At 41.4% G+C, this 17,683-nt stretch overlaps 1 protein-coding gene and 1 long non-coding RNA gene across 2 annotated transcripts in view; both read right to left on the bottom strand.

Annotated features, from left to right (window-relative positions):
• Positions 1-17,683, bottom strand: part of lrrc4ba (leucine rich repeat containing 4Ba) — a 51,606-nt gene that overhangs the window by 10,741 nt on the left and 23,182 nt on the right. Inside the window, 2 exon segments of the mRNA XM_019358398.2 lie at positions 7,733-7,935; positions 7,938-8,269. Coding sequence (XP_019213943.1) covers positions 7,733-7,935; positions 7,938-7,977 — 243 coding nt within the window. The 5' untranslated portion in view covers positions 7,978-8,269.
• On the bottom strand, positions 12-2,114 carry LOC106098016 (uncharacterized). Its single transcript, XR_001224098.3, has 3 exons — positions 1,748-2,114; positions 564-774; positions 12-380 (listed from the first exon to the last, which is right to left on the bottom strand). It is a non-coding gene; the product is annotated as an uncharacterized LOC106098016 (long non-coding RNA).

The following is a 17,683-nucleotide window of genomic DNA, read 5'->3' as shown; positions in this document are numbered from 1 at the left end:
CAAAATAGAAAAAACAAAACAAAAACAAAATGCAAGCACGCAGCAACTATGTATGATATGTATGATAGCAGCTCTGGTTTCTTCTCATGTTGTTATTTTAAGGTTTAAGATTACTTGAAGCCTGTTATGCTCATTTCCATCTGCACATTTTTATCCTTGGATTTTGTCAGAATGCACTGATAGTTAAAAGTTAAAAGCTCATTTTAGCTCTCTCCCTTTAAGCTAAATCTCTTCTGATTGGCTTGTTCTCAAAAACAGGTGGGCTGGACCTCTGTTCCCGTGGTCAGAGGGATGAGTCTGAGATGGCTGTATTACACATTGGAAGTGACTGGTTTATATAGCTGCAGAATACATTTAAAGTTGGATGTCTAGGCTTGTTCCTGCAAATATGATACACAGAGAATCAGGTGAGCAGTGAATAAACCTCTCCCCCTGAGCCTACAGGTAGAATCAGAGAAGGTGGAGGGGTTAAAAGAGCCAGCAGCAATGCAGGGGAGCAATGGCACTGACAAGTCAGAGGGAGAGATGCAGAATTTTTCAGATTAAATAGACAGATAAATTACCGTGACAGATCTGTCCCCCATTGTAGCTGGAATAGTCTCCAGCCACCCCACGATCCTGAAATGTATAAGCTGAAGGAAGGATGGATGGATGGATGGATGGATGGATGGCGAGACTGGAACAATGTGTTTGATTTCACATGAGGAAAGTGAGTGGATGATGGTATGTATGTATCCATTAGTGATATCCACTCTCAGTGACATCATGCAGAGCCTACAGTAGAAAAAACCGCCAGAGCCTGAACATTCAGAGCAGCTTGAATCGTGAGCTTTGGGCTCACAGGGATTACTTATTACTTATCATGACCTCATTACTCGAAATGTTTCTCTGTATAACATTAGGATCCACCAACAGTATGTAACAGTATATATTTTCCAGACAACAATAAAGAGTGTAATCGGCCTCTTCGCTGGATGTTCCAAAAACTGAGAAAATCCTATTGCAAAGGCTGAATGGCCAAAGAATGTTTTCTTCCCTGAAAGACAAATGTCTCCTTTAATTCTGCATTCTGTTATTCTTATGTGTTAATCTGTTCCCAACATGTAATTAAATTATGTTAATCTGTTCTTAGCAAATAATCTTTAGAATTTGGAGATGGTCTAGTTTTTGTAATGTTACAAATCAGTGCAAAAACAAACACACAAAGCAAAGCAAAACAAAAACAAAATGACGACTTAAGGCTAAATGTATGTTTAAGTAAAGAAGCCATACATTTAAAAAAAAAATTATTTATCTGCTAATACTGATAACTGCTGACCTTTCCCCCTCAGTGATTCCTGCTGCTGTCTGCATTTGAGTTCCTCCCTCTGGCTATGGACATAAACATGATCAAATTAAGGGTTTCCCTGGCCTCCATGTTAGACTTTCTCTTAAAACAATATGCATTTGAGTAATGGAGTTACACTGAGTGCTCTGATTTACAATCAGAGGTTGTAAATAGCAGGGATACAATAAAGCTTAAGTCAACAACTTTGGCTAACGCCCACTGAGAATACAAATCTTTAAGACTGAAAAGATGGTGGATGTCCCACCCACGTCCTGAAAAACTCAATCAAGAGCCAACACCAACGAACATATGAGCCAAATGTGTTCACACACTAGAGGTTCCTAATAGGGTAAGCTGTGAGGCTGCACCTGCTGTCTTAGTAAAGGTATCATTGTGAAGCCATAATTCAGTGAAACTCACCCAAAGTGACAATGAGTGAATCTGCACAAGAGGTAGTTTATTGAAACTAAAGTAACAAACATCAAATGCACTTCATGCCCAGCGAACCAGCTTTTAAAGCCTGCCCAGGTGAGCTGCATTACCTGACGACCCTCCCATGTCAGACTATTGTCAGTAAAAGTAAGCAAGGACTCCCATGGAGATAGTTGGAGGTACGTCACAATGCATGGAGGCGGTATAAGCTTTTAAAGCTTTATCCTGGGCAAAAATCAGATTTAACTAGTGACTCTATATCAGCCAAGAAATTTCTCTCCCCATTTACCAACAATTTAAGGAAGATACTGAGGCGTTCCAAAACCAGCTGAGAGACATAATCTCTCCAGCTTGCCATGGTTTCCCCCAGGATCTTCTCCCACTAGGAAATGCCCCCAAATCCTCAACTAGGAAGTGTCCAGGAGCATCCTTGTAAATTGGCTGGAGAGAGGAACGTCTGGTCATGTCTGCTTAGACTGCTGCCCGCAGGGCCCAAACCTGGTTAAGTTGTAGAAAAAATGGATTGATGGAACGGTGGATGGATGGATTCTGCACATGTAGTTTCACAATTGCTCTGTTCCCATTCATTTAGAAAATAATTGTCACTTGGACGGCTATGGAATTGCAAGACTTGCTTCTAAAAGGACTATTTTTGCCATTTAAGTTGGTGTCAAATACACCTAGTGACCAAAGTAAAGTATTAGGAATTTGATCAGTAGCCCACATTATGACTACAGCACAGCTCAACTTGTACTGATGAAAAATGGCAAAAAAAAAATGGTCACTTTTAATTAGTAGTTTCATGCTTCATTCAACAATATATCACATGACAAAAAGCAGTTAAACTCTTGACTTTTCATTAAATCTGAAAGCACTGTGGTAAATTTACTGTAAACCCAACCCTGTCTTAACCCTGACCATATTTTAGCGCTTGCTGCAGACACAAAAGTGCTTTTCACACCGTTGTTACCGTGAGACTCAGGGGGCTTGCTACTGACACATTATAATCCCTTGCTAATAAGCTGATTATCAGTGTTGGACTACAGTATTCGCATAAAGTGTCACGAAAAAACCACAAAGGAACTATGAAATTAAATTAATACATTTTTAATAAATTTGGTGTGACAAACAAAAAGAGATGATTTTGTCTGCAGGAAGACATGAATCTGAACTCTATGGGTGCCACGGGCCCTGGACAGAGCACAGTAGCATTGGTGTGGTCCAACTGGAGCTCATTTGGCGTGAAGTCAAAGACACACAGTTTAGTGAGCGCGACTAAAAGCCCCTTAAATCTCTGACTGTTTGAGATATGTGCGGCCAAAGCCCTCAGTGAGGCACACAGAGGCTCCTGGAGTCAGGCCATTGCTTCTTCTGTATGTAGAGCAGGAGCGGGGGGAGAGGAAGAGGGGAGTTGATAGGCAAAAGGAGGGAGGGGGGCGAAAAGGGAGGGGTGAGGATGTTAAGAGGGGGTGGGAGCTGTCAAGGCTTTACTCTGAGGGTACTCAGTGGAGGAAAAAATAAGCCAGAGAATCTAGGATGCCTTCAGGTGTTAAAACATTTTTAGATTTTTAATCATTTCAAGTGGGGCTGCAGGATACAACAAGCCGAATCCGAATTTTGTAGGCTAAAAACAAAACGCAACAAATACTGTTCTTATTTCCTTATTTTTTTCTCCCCTTTCATGTTAACAGCATCTCTTAAAGCCTCACATACCAAATCAAGTGGCGTGATGTCCCATTTCTGCTCCGTTAACGTCACATAAAGTTTAATAAGATGTTTTCTCAGAGGAATAGAGAATATCAGGCTGCTCGGTCCAATGTACAGAGCAATTTGACATTATAAGAGATGCACTGGACAATTTTAACAACGTTTAGGATACTCGTTGCTTTTCATTAGAGGAGATAAAATGTAGTGGAAATGAATTTAAAACCACAAAAGAACAAGGCACTGTCAGGAACATGAGGATGGATCCAGCTACATCAAATGCTGCAGCAAAGACTAAAATCAACCCACTCGGTTTATAAATTTAGAGATTCATGTGCTTTGTATCGATGGTCTGTGGTTAAATGATCTTCCCCTGCAGCTGTAAAGCCACAAATGCTGTCTAGGGACTCGAGATAAATTGGTAATGCATACAAAAGGCAGCTCGGTGTCATGGAAATCTGCCTTGCTTTCAATTCATAAAATATTCCCTCAGTTCACTAGAGGCTTAAGTGCTTTTTTCTACCATTATAGCCGCTTACTTTCTTGTCTTTTCTTAGAAATAAAGTTTCCAAGAGAAAACCTGTATCAACAAGTTAATCCTAACATCCACAACTGCCTGCAAACGCAAATGTTCGCTCTGATAGCGGGCAAAAAATGCAAACACAAGTGTTAAAGACACATAAGTGTGCTGGTGTCTGTGTATGTGTTGATTTTTAGATGTGTGCATTATGATGTGAAAATCCTCAATCTGCTATACAAGATGCGACTGTGCTATATCACTGACTATGCAAATATCTCCTTTCATAATAAAAGAAATAAATGAGTTTGTAGAGAAGTGTCAATAGGTTATTTGCTGAAAAGAAATGCTGAAAATGTGGCATATTTCAAATGACAGGATGAGTGTTTTCTCTGTGCACTGATTGTAAAAAAGAGAATGAACCATGACCTCCAATCAATTAGTGTTATAGGAAAAATGACTGGCAGTCAGCACCTTCAGAAATTACATCATGCATCATGATGCAGCTTATGATGCTTACAGAAATAAACTGCATGCATGCTTTTCTTTTTAGCACTTCATGTGTGGATATTTGTGTCATATTCCAGACTTTACTTGGGCGAGTCGGCTAGTATATTTTGGTGAATCATTTTAGCATCTTTTTTTATTAATCTCAGAGAACAACATCATCTGCAGTATATTATTATTGGTATATGTTATTGGAGATCTCTTCACTCCTATTTGGAAAATCCAGTCATTGTTAGCCAGCTAGCTCCAGCCCTCCCCCTTTTGTGTTTCCCCATTGGCTTACTGGCTAGGTGACTGGATCACTATTGTGAAGATCTACTGTATCGTTCAGCTGCGTGAATCTTTTCTCTCTCACTCCGGTAGACTCCTATGGCTCGTTCTCGGACTGCAGATTGCCATGGTAGTCCTGTTCTTGAGCTGAACTGTATTCAATCTACAACCTGCAACAGATAGTGAACCGCTTCCTCTGCTGCTACCCCAAGGTCACCGAAGCAGAACAATCAGCACCAGTTGGGGGATGTGAGAGGCCTTTGAGAAGCAGCTGATTACTAACACATAATATCTTTTGGTAACTGAGATTCATAACAACAACAAAAGAAATACTTTTTTTTTATTGTTGTAGTTTTTTTTTAGCACTATAATTACTATAGGCAGCATATTAGTTCCTTGTTGTAGTGGTTAACACATTCCCCTTTACATCTGAAGGATACTGGGTTCCAGACTGGCAGGAGACAGAAACCCAGCCTCAGGGAATTAAAAGCTAGTGCTCTTTTTATGCCAATCCCAACCATTCCTCCATTCCCTGGCACAGCCCTCCCAAGACAAGTAAAATTTGTAAAATCTGGGAGTAAAATCTGTTCCAGATCTTATATTTGACTCTATCTGCTGTGGCTCCCAGGAGCAGGTACTTTTCTAGGTACTGCAATTCTTTTGAGAAGTGAAAGGGGAAGCATGCAGCTACAAGTGTTCTAGTCTATCCTTATATGCTAAAGAAGGAGGTTCGTTAAAAAACCATGTGAAACACAGAAGAATTCCCATGGCACATCAAAATCTACACGTGGGAGAGGGCGACCAGTGTAGCTGTTGCAATTGCTTCGTCATAACGCTGTCATGGTCTGGGTGTGTGGCTGTAAAATTCCATTGAAGCTCCTGCCCTTATACCACCTCGGGACCTTCACCACTCAGGACAGCTGCCACACACCACCTAACCCACCTGGACCGCACCACCTCTCCCTCAACGCTTCCATCTCCCACCTGCACAGTAAGACGGAGATTTTCATAGCTTCTACTCTCTCCAGAACTCGTCATTGGCTACCGCTCTAACACTGCTCTCCTCTCTTCCAGTACGTACCTAATCACCAGCAGCTGCCGTTGCTCTCTTGGACCTGTCCCCTTGCTTATCCCTCTCCCCTGGCCAAGACCCTCACGCCCCATATATCAAGCCTTAAATCAAGTACTAACGTGAACGTCATTTTGGTGTTAGTCGATAAACCTTTGTTAAACCCTTTACTCTGCCTCCGCCTTGGGTTTCCTGCACGTGGGTTTGATTTTTGGTGCTTGGCCTCTGGCCGTTTTGTGACAAACGCATTGATAAGAAAGTGGTGATTTATCCTGATCTATCCTGCTTTGCAGACCAAGGAGGAAATCTTCCAATTTTGCAAGAAATTTCGAACTACTACAAACTAGTACAAACAAGCTGGCAAAAACTAAATTTCCAGTATTGTGACATCCTACTGTTCATCCCTCATAACGTACTTAGCAATTAAAATATTTGCAAAGGAGCAACTTATATACTGTTGTTTAGCTCACATGCCTGCTTTTGAGTGCACATGTACAGGGCTGTGAAAACGTGTTTGCCCCTTTTCTTCTTTTGCCCCCATATTTGCTACTGTTTCAGGTCACCAAACACATTTTATTATTAGACAAAAATAATATAGAAAATGCAGTTTCAGTTTCCTTGGTCACATCCAGGCCTGATTACTTCCACACCTGATCTTAAACACCTAAAAAGGACCTGTCTGACAAAATGAAGCAGGCTAAAAGATCTCAAAAAGCAACACGCCATGTCCCGATCTAAAGAAAGTCAGCAACAGCTGAGAAACGAAGTCACTGACATCTATCAGCCTGGAAAGGGTCACAAACTATTTCTTAGGCCTTGGTACTTCAGTAAACCAGAGTGAGAGCCATTATCCACAAATGGAGAAAACCTGGAACAGTGGGGAACCCTCTCAGGAGTGAGTGACCTACTAAAATTACTCCAGGAGACTGAAGAACTCAGAGCAACATCTAAAGAAATGCAGGCCTTTCTTGTCTCAGTTAAGGTCAGTGATTAAACAACAAGAAAGAGGCTGGGCAAAAATGACACCGATAGGAGAGTTCCAAGCTGAAAACCACTGCTGACCAAACAGATCACAAAGGCTCATCTCACATCTACAGAAAAAAATCCATTATGGGAAAAAAATTCTGCAGACAGATGAGACAAAAGTTAAACTTTTTGGAAGGTTTGAGTCCTGTTACATCTGGGATTAAACTAACACAGCATCACGTAAAAAGAGCAGAGATCATAGCAACATTCAAACATGGTGATGGTAATGTGATGGTCTGGGGCTGCTTTGCTGCTTCAGGACCTGAAAAACTTGAAATTGATGGAACCACGAATTCTAGTCTCTACCAAAAATCCACTTGTGTTATGTAGGACAATAAAACACACCGGCAAACCCACCTCTGAATAGCTCAAAATAAAAATGTAGTTTTTGGAGTGGATTAGTCAGAGTCTGGACTTAAATCCGACTGAGATGCTTTGTCATGACCTTGTAGACCTTGTAGGTTGTAGAGCATACCTTTCATGCTCTACAACCCTCAGATGTAACAGAAATGAAACAATTTTGCAAAGAAGAGCGAGTCAAAATTTTTCTACAGTGATGAAAAAAACACATGATTGCAGTTCTTGCTGCCAAAAGTGACACAACCAGTTATTAGGTTTAGGGGGCAATAGCATTTTCACATAGGCCCAGGTTGGGTTGGATAGTTTTTTCTCTTAATAAATGAAATCATAATTTTAAAACTGCATCTTCTATTTACTCTTTGTCTAATTTTAAAATTGGTTTGATGATCTGAAAAATGTAAGTGTGACAAATATAAAGGAAAAAAAACTTCTTCATCATCTCAGTGAATAAAAACATTTAGTCATGCTTAGCTCTGCATTGCAGACTGAAATGATTTGACCTCCGTCCACCATTAGTTACCTGTATTGAGTTCTCCTGCAGGTTGAGGTATCGCGTGTTGACTGATATGCTTTCTGGCACCTCCTCCAGGTTTTGCCTGGTGCAGATGACTCGGCTGGCCTGGTTGGAGCAGGTGCACAGGGAGGGGCAGGTGGAGGCGGCTCCCACTAACTCCGGCCCAGGGAGGAGGAGCCGCAGCAGCAGCTGGGCCAATAGAAAGAGGAAGGGGAGGGGCCGGGAAGGCAGGTCAGCGTGGCGATGCGCATGGCAACTGGGACATGACCCTGCTCTTTAATCCGAAGGTACAGGTGAGGTGACTCCACACTGGTGGATCTGTTAGAAAAGGTTTCCTTTCCCTTTTGTCCTCCAGTGGCAATTTGTTCTTTCTAATTCCGCATCCTCTGAGATGTTCCGTGTCCTCCGTCGATCTCTGTGTTTTTCCCTCTTGTTTTTTGAACATAGAAATATGCAGATAAACAGATGTTATTCCCTTTTTTTCTGGTGCTGTCGGGGGATTCGAGTGAGGCTTTTTGTGAAGTGAGAAGAACCCAGGAGTTACTGTGAAGAACAAAAGAGAGAGAGACAAAGAGAAGGAGAGAGAGAGCAGATATTAAAGACAGTACACAGACTGCACTTTGTGTTTTTACCAATAGACAATGAACAGAACAAATAATGGGTAGGCAGCTACGATATAGCTTATCATGGGAGGGATTGTCAAAAAATCTTTCAGAAGCATTAGAACTTCTGTGTCACTGCTCATATCAAATCCCACATAATCCCTGAGCAGACATTTTGTCAGAAATCAAATCCTTACACACAGGGCAGATGGAAGCTGATTCTGTAATTAATGATACGAGGTGGAGGTGTGGAGATACGGAAACAAACAATGTGAAGTGGCACAATCAGGTATTTTGGTCTTTAAAGGATTGCATTTTGTAAATCAATAAATCAGAAAGAAATTAGTTCTTGAAACATTGGCATAACCGCTGTAAACAGATAAGCAGTGTCACACAAAATCGTACTGAAACAGCATGGAAACGGTGCAGTTTTACTTTTGAGGTTTTCCTGTGCAGATTTCAACTGCTCAAAAGTTTAGTTAGAAGAACGTTCATAGAAGAAGTGATCTTTGTACACTTGTTTCATGTTTAAAAGAATAAGATCTGCCACCAAATAAACACGACAACTGTTGAATGCTGAATACTTACTGAATTACCGTGTTTGGGTGACAAATGTCACTTGCCTGAAATGTAATTCAGGAAGATGAGTTTTGTTGATTTGATGCAATACAGTTGAAAATATTACCAAAAGCCTTGAAAGACAATGACATGGATCATTTTGTGCAACTTAAAGTTACACTTTAAAGTTTTGGTGAACATGTGAAGAAATGCGTATGGATTCTGTTGTCACCTTGAGACAGGTCAGAACTCTTCACTGTGTAAAACTAAGCTCACCTGTATTTAGACATCTGAAAAGGGGTATTTGAACCAAAATCATTTTTATTCAAGGAAAAAGAAAGAAAACCTCAAAGACGTGGCAACGGCGGTGAAGAAGAACTCCCTTTTAACAGGATGAAACCTCTAGCAGTATGTGGGTCAGAGAAGGACACCCATATGTACTGACCAGTTGGGGTTGAGTGGAAACCCTCAAACAGCTTCCAGGACAAAACATAAACTACAAATACACTATCATGTAGTATATTTAGACTTTAGGCTTTTACATTGCTTCAGAAACGGTCCCGTGGGTAGTTTCAGTGGGTAGGAAAATTGTCAATTGTTTGGTAGGTCGAAGATAACCTCAGCAACATTAACAAATGGTTCGTAAAGTCCCATTCAGACGCCTCAATTTCTTTCTTTTTTTAGTAAAAACAGGTGCATGTTTTCCAAAGTGGTCATCATCATCCATCTTTTATATACAGTCTGTGGTTTGAGGACTGTAGACTGAGACTTTTTTGACTGTTCAGTGGATTACCAGAAATTAAAAGTAAGTTATTTAAAATTCATCTAAATTAAACCCAATTTTCAAACCTGCAGTTATACCAATACTTCCTACTTAAAGAAGAAATAAGTACAGAAAATTATTTCCATATTAGAAAGGAATTACATATGCAAGAACGTATGCATGGTTAGTCAGATTGAAGAATTTCCACTTAAACTCTCAAAGCTGTGATATTAACTACAATTTCTAATTATTAAACACTGTGAAACATACACAATACACCATTCTCTGCATCAACTGCAATATTTCTCATGTCTACAGAGTGAATAACAATGTTGGGTTTTACAGGAAATGTGTGATTTGTAGGAGCAAAAGAGACAAAAAGCACAACAACATTTTGCAAAGGTAGACGTCAGAAAGAATGAAAAACAAGATCTACTCCGTGACAGGGAGCGGTGGGGTTTCTGGGACATTTGGTCTTAATTCTGAGAAGCATTAATAACACCACTAGTGTGAGATAGAGCCTTCCAGTCATCTCTGCTGTGGTCTCATTTGTTAGCACTAATTATTCCAAGGTATAACAAATAATATGACAATGATATATTGATGTTTGAACATGAACACTTACCACCTTTAATTAAAGTTATCCAGACCTTGAAAACAAACTGAAATCAGTAAGCGCTTTTTTTTTGTTTTGTTGCAGTAGCACAGACACAGAGGTGGGACTAAAATGCGGCCGTTCAAGTCAGAGATGCAGTGCGCCTCTGTATCCTCCCTGCAAGCTGTTTAGAACCTGAATAACCTTAAATAAGGGCATCCAGCAATCTTAGATATTAATGATGATAGTTGTAATGATGGGACTTTGACACGCAAACTCATTTGACACGCTGAGCATCCTCACTTGGCACAGTAAGAAAGGAGATGTTGGGGGGAGCAGAGAATGAGAAGGAGAGGAGGATTATTAATCTGATAGATGACTGTATGGCTGCAGGCAGAGAAGGGAATTATCAACACTACAGTAATAGATGAATACTGAACAGCTGCAGAGAGAGGGCCGGAGAAAGAGAGACAGAAAGGAAGAAAGAGATCGAGACGGAGACAGATGGAGGGAAGGGTGAGTGAAAGGGATGATGAGGGATAAAGACCCAGAGAGAGGTATAAATAGTGGGAAGAGCAGAAAAGAGATGAGTTGTAAAAAAAAAGAGAAGATAAAAAAGTGGAAGAGGGAAAATAGGGAGGAAGAAAAGAAGAGACATTAATATTAATCATCTCTCACTCACCAAGAGAGGGAGAAAGAGAGAGAGAGAGGAGAGAAGGGAGGAAGGCTCAATAGAGAGATGAATATAAAGCAGACAGAGATGGAGGGAGGGGAATGACAACACAGAGACGCATATAAAACAGAGCGAAGGAGAGATGGAGGCAAAAGACAATACAGAGGGATGAATATGAAACAGGTGGAGATGTAGAGGAAGAGATGGAGGGACAGAGCGGGAGGTTTCTCCTGAGTGCCAGGGGAGTGGGAGGAGAGGCAGGCTTGGATTGGCTGGGCCAAGATTGATCAATAATGCGTGTGCTCAAGTTCAATGACATTAAAACACACACACAAGGACACGATGACAAATCATATCAGCAGCAGTGGCGGCGGCGGCGTCTCTGGTCAGAAAGAACAGGGCACCAGCGGTGGCAGCGAAAGCAACAGTCCCACTCGTCTGCAGCTGCTCGTCATCGGCCGATGGATGAAGAGGAACTCGCGGTGCTATTTTTGCACCAGCTCTCACCTTTCTACGTATTTTAATTTCCAGCCACCTTTTTTTCCCCTCTCCTTTTGGCGAGATTTAAGTGCCAGAGCTATTTCAGGTAGACGGCATCAGAGCAGAGTGGAAAGGTGTAAAAAGGGGGAAAAAAGAAAGAGCGGGAGGGGGAGAGCTGGGGGTGACTGAGGCTGAGGTTAAGATGCTAGCTCAGATGTTGGGTCCATCGAGGAGAATGAGGCTGCTTGGAGCTGACAGCTGGTTAGAGGCTGGTTGATTGTATTCTGCCTCACCGCTGTCACTTTCCACATGTTACAATAGTCTCTAACTGTAACCCTCCCTCCTTATCTTCACTCTCCTCTTCCTCTCTCTATCTCCCCTGATATCTTCTTCCTCCTATCTCCCATCTCATTCTCTAAAAGTGGGAACACTCTCTTCCTCTTTGCAAACTCTTTCACATTCATCCCCCCTCCCTTCCCAGCTGCCTCGCACCTCCCCTCCACCCTCTCCTTCTCCTCCTCTACCCTACTACTACATATTTCCTGGACCTCCACCTCTCCCCCCTCTTCCCCCCCTGTGTGGCACACTGTAGTGTCCAGTGGCGGGGGTAAACGCTGCACTGACCCCACAGTTTGATGAAAGATTAACCTGCTACAATGATGCATATTAACCCTTAACCCCCACTCTTTCTCTTTCCACCAAACACAAACACACTGCAGCTTCCTCCCCCCACTCCCCCACCCCCACCCCTTTTGCTCTCTCATTCCTCTCGCTGCATTCAAATCTTAGCCAACAGAGTTACCATGGTTACCTATTCACCACAGTCTCCCACTCCGTCCAGCTGTATCCCACCGATTCCACATCCACCCCGCTCCACCTCCCCATCCTCCCTCATTAGCACCCTATACACACGTATACAAATGGCACGGACCAAGCGTGAGCGCAAATGACATCAACGCTGCGCAAGCCACGAGGTAGGGTAACAGCAGGCCGCGGTTACCGTTTGTAGCAGCGATGGCGATGCCGCACTGATGTCGATACAGTTTCCTTCGTCCAGCGAGTCGCCACAAATGTCAAGCAACCACAAATCACAAGAGCAAAGGTCAGGGCCGTTTTTCCCTGAGAGCGATGACGTAGTGGCACATTAACAGGTGCATAAATCGAGTTCATACGCAAAGAAAACAACGTTTTTGAATTTTTAAGGCACATACAGCCTGTTTTCCCAAGCAGATTCTAACATGCACACATTACTGTAGTTACACAAATCTTCTTTTTTCTTTTCATAAGAATTTTTAAATGTTCTTGGAATAATACTAAATAAATCTACTCCAATTAACATGTTTTAAATCATTGCGGATCACATGACAACTTGAATCTATTTATTCATAATGAAAAAACTGCAGAAATCTATCATGCAGTTCCCCACTCCCCCTGAGCTCAGGGACATTTTAGATTTACTTTATTTAGGTTTGCTGTCACTCCTCTGATAGCTTGTTATTTGTCCACAAAGGGCAGCTTACATTAAAAAATACTTTAACATGCCCACTGTAAATCATCTGCTCAGCACGGTCAGTTAATGCAGTTTTAAGATTTGAACCCTAGTTTTAGGGACTTTAACCATCTATCCATTTCCTTAACTGCTTATCCAGCTGAGGTCACAGTCAGCTGGAGCCTATCCTAACTGACATCGGGCACACCCTGGACATTGTGCGTGTCCATCACAGGGCTAACGCAGAGAGACAGACGATCATTCACGCTCACATTTATATCCTCGGACCAAGTCTGAATCACCAATTAATCTAACATGTATGTCTTTGGACTGTGGGAGGAAGCTGGAGAATCCAGAGGAAACCCACGCGGGCAAAGGGAGAACATCCAAAGAAATCTAGCAAAACTGCCAAATAATTCTGGTGGACATTTAAAAAAATGATCATAAGTTATAGCTCTGTCTTTTCAGTATGGTTTTTATTTAAATTTAGTTTTTAAATTCCAGTTCAGCTTCCAGAATGGTTTTGCTCATTTCAGTTTAGTTTTTATTATTTAAAAAAATGCCAAGTTTTAGTTTCTGTTTTAGTTTTTAATCTTTTCAGTTATTATAAAGGGAGTTTTTGACAGAAGCTAACAGTTTAATATTCAATTTTCACATAATATAGAAATGGATGGAAGGCAGCGGATCACTGGAAAATCAGGTAAAATAATTTCACTTTTTTGAGTCATAATACATCACAGGTATTCCTTCAGTATTCTCTTTAAATTCCCCCCGAGCTACAAAGAGCTGATGTATTTGATTTTATTGGTATATTCTGTATTTCACACAAAACTTTGATTCTATCAAATAAACCCTGACACCATTTTACACTTAAAGGATTTCCCACATTTCATTTCTCAGTAATTTAAAGTAAAGTTGTGTGCATCTGCACACTCTGTGCTTGCCCACAATGAATTTTTAATGCCCGACTTGCTAGAGGCTCTGTAGAGTTGAAAAGGTCAAAAGACCCCGATCTTGATGCTTTTGATCCTCGCTGCGATCATGTATCCTGTGAACCTTATTTCATAAAGACTTGTGACAGCTTCTAAATTTTGGGTAATTGAGTTTGAATAATTTTACCCTCCACTTCATCTCCGTCTGGTTCTTTCCCCCATCAGATCGAATCCTCGAGGAACGAAGCAGAAAAGGGAGTGAAGCGTTCCCCTTTTTTCACCACCAGAAACGTGTGATCTTTAGTCGTGTATACTGACCAATAACGGACTGTTGCTCTAAGTGATATAAGAAGAAAGAGACAGGATGAAAGACAACCAGAAAGATGCGCTGACAGTCGAACAAGCAGCGAGTCGGACAGACAGGAACACACTCCTTCTCTGCAGAACCCTGTCTGCACATCAGCATGGAGACCCATCAATAATGACTCGGCACACACCAAGATGGCAGCTCATGCAGCCACGAGAAAAAAAAAGAAAGGAGGAAAGCTCATCATGTCGGTTGTGTGCTGTGGGAATAGAGCTATGACCTTTCCTGATCGCTGTGACATCTCGCCAAACGGGGTTGTGCCTGTGAGGCTTTAAGACAGTGGAAAATCTGCTCTCACACACCCCAATTTCTGAGACAAGGAAGTAATTTTAAATAATAACCCAAATCTGATTTTATTCCAAGCTGCAGAGAGAAGATTTATTTACCTTAAACCTGCAATGCTGTTATCATTTCAGGGACGGTATGCTTCATGGCTGCCGCCGATTCAGTCAATTTAATGAATCAATCTAATCAATTTACCTTTTATTAAAATTCAGTTAGCCGTCTAAGATGTCTGAGATGATGAATATGACAAAGCTTTTCTAATCAATGCACATATTGATCAGCTACACTGACTGAATCTTTTAATCTGAACTGAATTCATTGACCGGATTCCCCAGAAAGCAGTTTCGTTTTTGTCATTATTTTGTGTCCAGGGCTTTCCTGTAACTCAGTTCAGAGGCTTTATCACCCTGAGAAAAACACAACTGTAAGAAAAATTGGCTCCTTCTATCTAAATTACATCAATATCACCCTCATAACCTACAACAGAACCCAATGATTTCAGTAAAAACTTGTAGATTTTGCAGCACACAAGACTGTCTGCAAACAGGAAAAATGCTTGTAGTCTAATTGCTAACAACTGGCTCTGAGTTAGTGAGCTGGGGTGATGAGGAGGGCAAGAGTAGACATCCAAATGCACCTCCTGTCTCATTTTCTCCTTCTTTCTCCTCTAACTTTTAGTTTCTGCCAACAGGACAGAGTGGATGTGCCCTCACAAAAGGACACAAGTCTTGGCACCCCGAGGCATCGCTAGGGGGCGAAGTCTCTGGGGGAAAGCAAAGTCCTTGTGCAACAGAGGATCATCCCCTCTTGCCCTCATCTTTTCGAAGAGTCTTTTGAGCTCCGTTTTTAAGACATGCTGGTCAACTCACTGGGTTTCTTCTTTTCTCCCACGACAATACAGCTTCAAAGAGAATTTGACTGAAAACAGTGTTTTGTTAAACAGCCAAGAGTAAATACTTTTGCAATGTAATAAATACATATTTAAATTACAATGGGCTAAGATTTAGGAACAAATATATTTAATTTGGTTTATCATAATGCAGGCCATCATTGCTGATGCCTTAAACAGTACAGTGACCTGGATTACAGTTTGGGAATCACTACGATATTTCTTGGAACCTGATGTTCTTAAGATCTGGCTTAAAATATTCTCTAAACTCAAACAGCCTTTCTTTAAAGTGTAATAAGTTGTGGAAGTTATTATTCCAAAGTAGCACTCCGCCACATTGCATTTTTTCAGCTTGTTTCCTAGGTTTCCAAAGCTGCAACCTTTGGGATTAAAAAATGAAGACAAAGCAGAAGCTGACGATGGCTCCAAAATCAACTCAGTCCTCACAGACTCTCATGTTAAAATGCTCTCAGCATGTTTGCTTACAGCAGAAACAAACATGTTGAGAGCGTAGTACAAAAAAATATTTGTCTTCACTATTTCCAGTTTCCCATGTCTTGTTATCTGTAGGATTATCAATTTTAAATGTATTAAGGCTTTAAGGTATGTTTAATTAAGGGCTTCAGCTACTACCTGTCTGCTCGGCTTGACCTTAGCTAATTTCTGTCACTAATCTCGACTATCTCACTGCATTAGTGGTGTCAGTGCTGTTTTGCTATTTGACAAATAATCCAGCTTGCTGTGCAACAGTCTATCCAAAATGTGTGAATGTTTTGGAGTGTCTTATTTCTTTCATCCATCCATTCTCTTCCACTTATCTGAGAGGCGGGGTACACCCTGGATGGATCACCAGTCTATCGCAGGGCTACACAGACAGACAGACAACCATTCACACTTCCATTCACAACTAGGCGCAGTTTTGAACCACAAATTAACCTAACCCCACTAACTGCATGTCTTTGAACTGTGGGAGGAAGCCAGAGTACCCGGAGAAAACTCACACAAACATGGGCCCCGGCCATACGGTGAAGTCCAACTCAGGACATTCTTGCTCATATCATATTAGCATTAATTAGAAGGTTTCTGTGTCTTTGTGAGGTACCTTTCAAGCTACATATGCTAATTAGGGTTAGCTGCTAGCTTGGCACTGGCCAAAATGCCACACACCAGGCTTCACAATGATGGCTACATCTTATACTATAAACTTGAGGGAGGTTTTTTCCTGTTCAAAAGGAGGTTTTTCTTCCCACCGTCCCAAAGTGCTTCCTCATACGGGGATGTTTGATCGTTGTTGGTTTTTTATCTTGTTTGCTTTTCGTGTTTGTTTAATATTGTTTAGGGCTAAAACCGATATACCACTAGCTGGGACTGCATCCTCATTTTAGGTTTGAAAGCATTTCTAGTAGATAATGGCAGATGGCTTGAACATGAATTGAGGCTGCGGTTTGGGGAAGGCCTCAGAGGGGACTGGCAGCGGCTCACGGGCCAGGCAGGTCCCCATTTGCTAAAGAGAAGTGAATGAATTGAAAAAGTGGAGGGAGGATAGGCCACAAAAACGAGAACGAATAGCTAGTAGAACCGGTGGGGGTCATATATACGTAGAGAACCAGAAGGGGCGTGCGTGAAGGTGTTTTCTCGCTCCTTATTGGAGATGCTATATAACTATAATTGAACTGAATTAAACTGAATTGCCTCACCAACTAGTATTATATGGAGGGCTGATATTAGCTTGGCTTTCTTTTTTTGACAGATTGGTTCAGAGTTGGCGACTCCGATGTTGGAAAACTGCAATCCTGTAGTCATCAAAGTTTAGATAGCTGTTGCTGCAGAGTCAGTAAATCCTTTCAATCTGTGGGGCTGTCTGCTTCTTATGCCACAGTGTCTTTCTTGTTATTTCTAAACACTTAATACAGGCTGCCTATGACTATTTGGAAGGTTCGGAGGTCTTAAAATGCAACTGCCAGGTTCTGCTGACTAACAAAAGGAGCTAAATGAAACTGTCTTTCAATAAATAATACATACTGTACAGATTAATCAGTTACTGCTTTCAAATTACTGTCTGTAATTAATATAAAGTCACTTACTGAAGCTGTTTGAGTTTAAAAATGTGTGAATTAGCGTGTAAAGTAGTCAAAATCCAGTCTTTCACAAGTGAGTGCATGCAGCATCCAGCTGTCTACCAGAGAGACGTGGCAGTTTTGTCATCGTGTAAATGTGATTTGACCAGGAGAAAAATGTCTAAATACCAGATCAGCTCAATCATAATTTCTTAAAGTGACTCAGATATCCAAAAGAGGCCGGCCCCTCCAGTGAACTGCATTTGA

The sequence above is a fragment of the Oreochromis niloticus genome, linkage group LG4 (assembly GCF_001858045.2).
Source record: "Oreochromis niloticus isolate F11D_XX linkage group LG4, O_niloticus_UMD_NMBU, whole genome shotgun sequence".
In the NCBI taxonomy this organism is placed as follows: domain Eukaryota; kingdom Metazoa; phylum Chordata; class Actinopteri; order Cichliformes; family Cichlidae; genus Oreochromis; species Oreochromis niloticus.
This window is presented reverse-complemented; position numbering and strand designations above follow the sequence as displayed.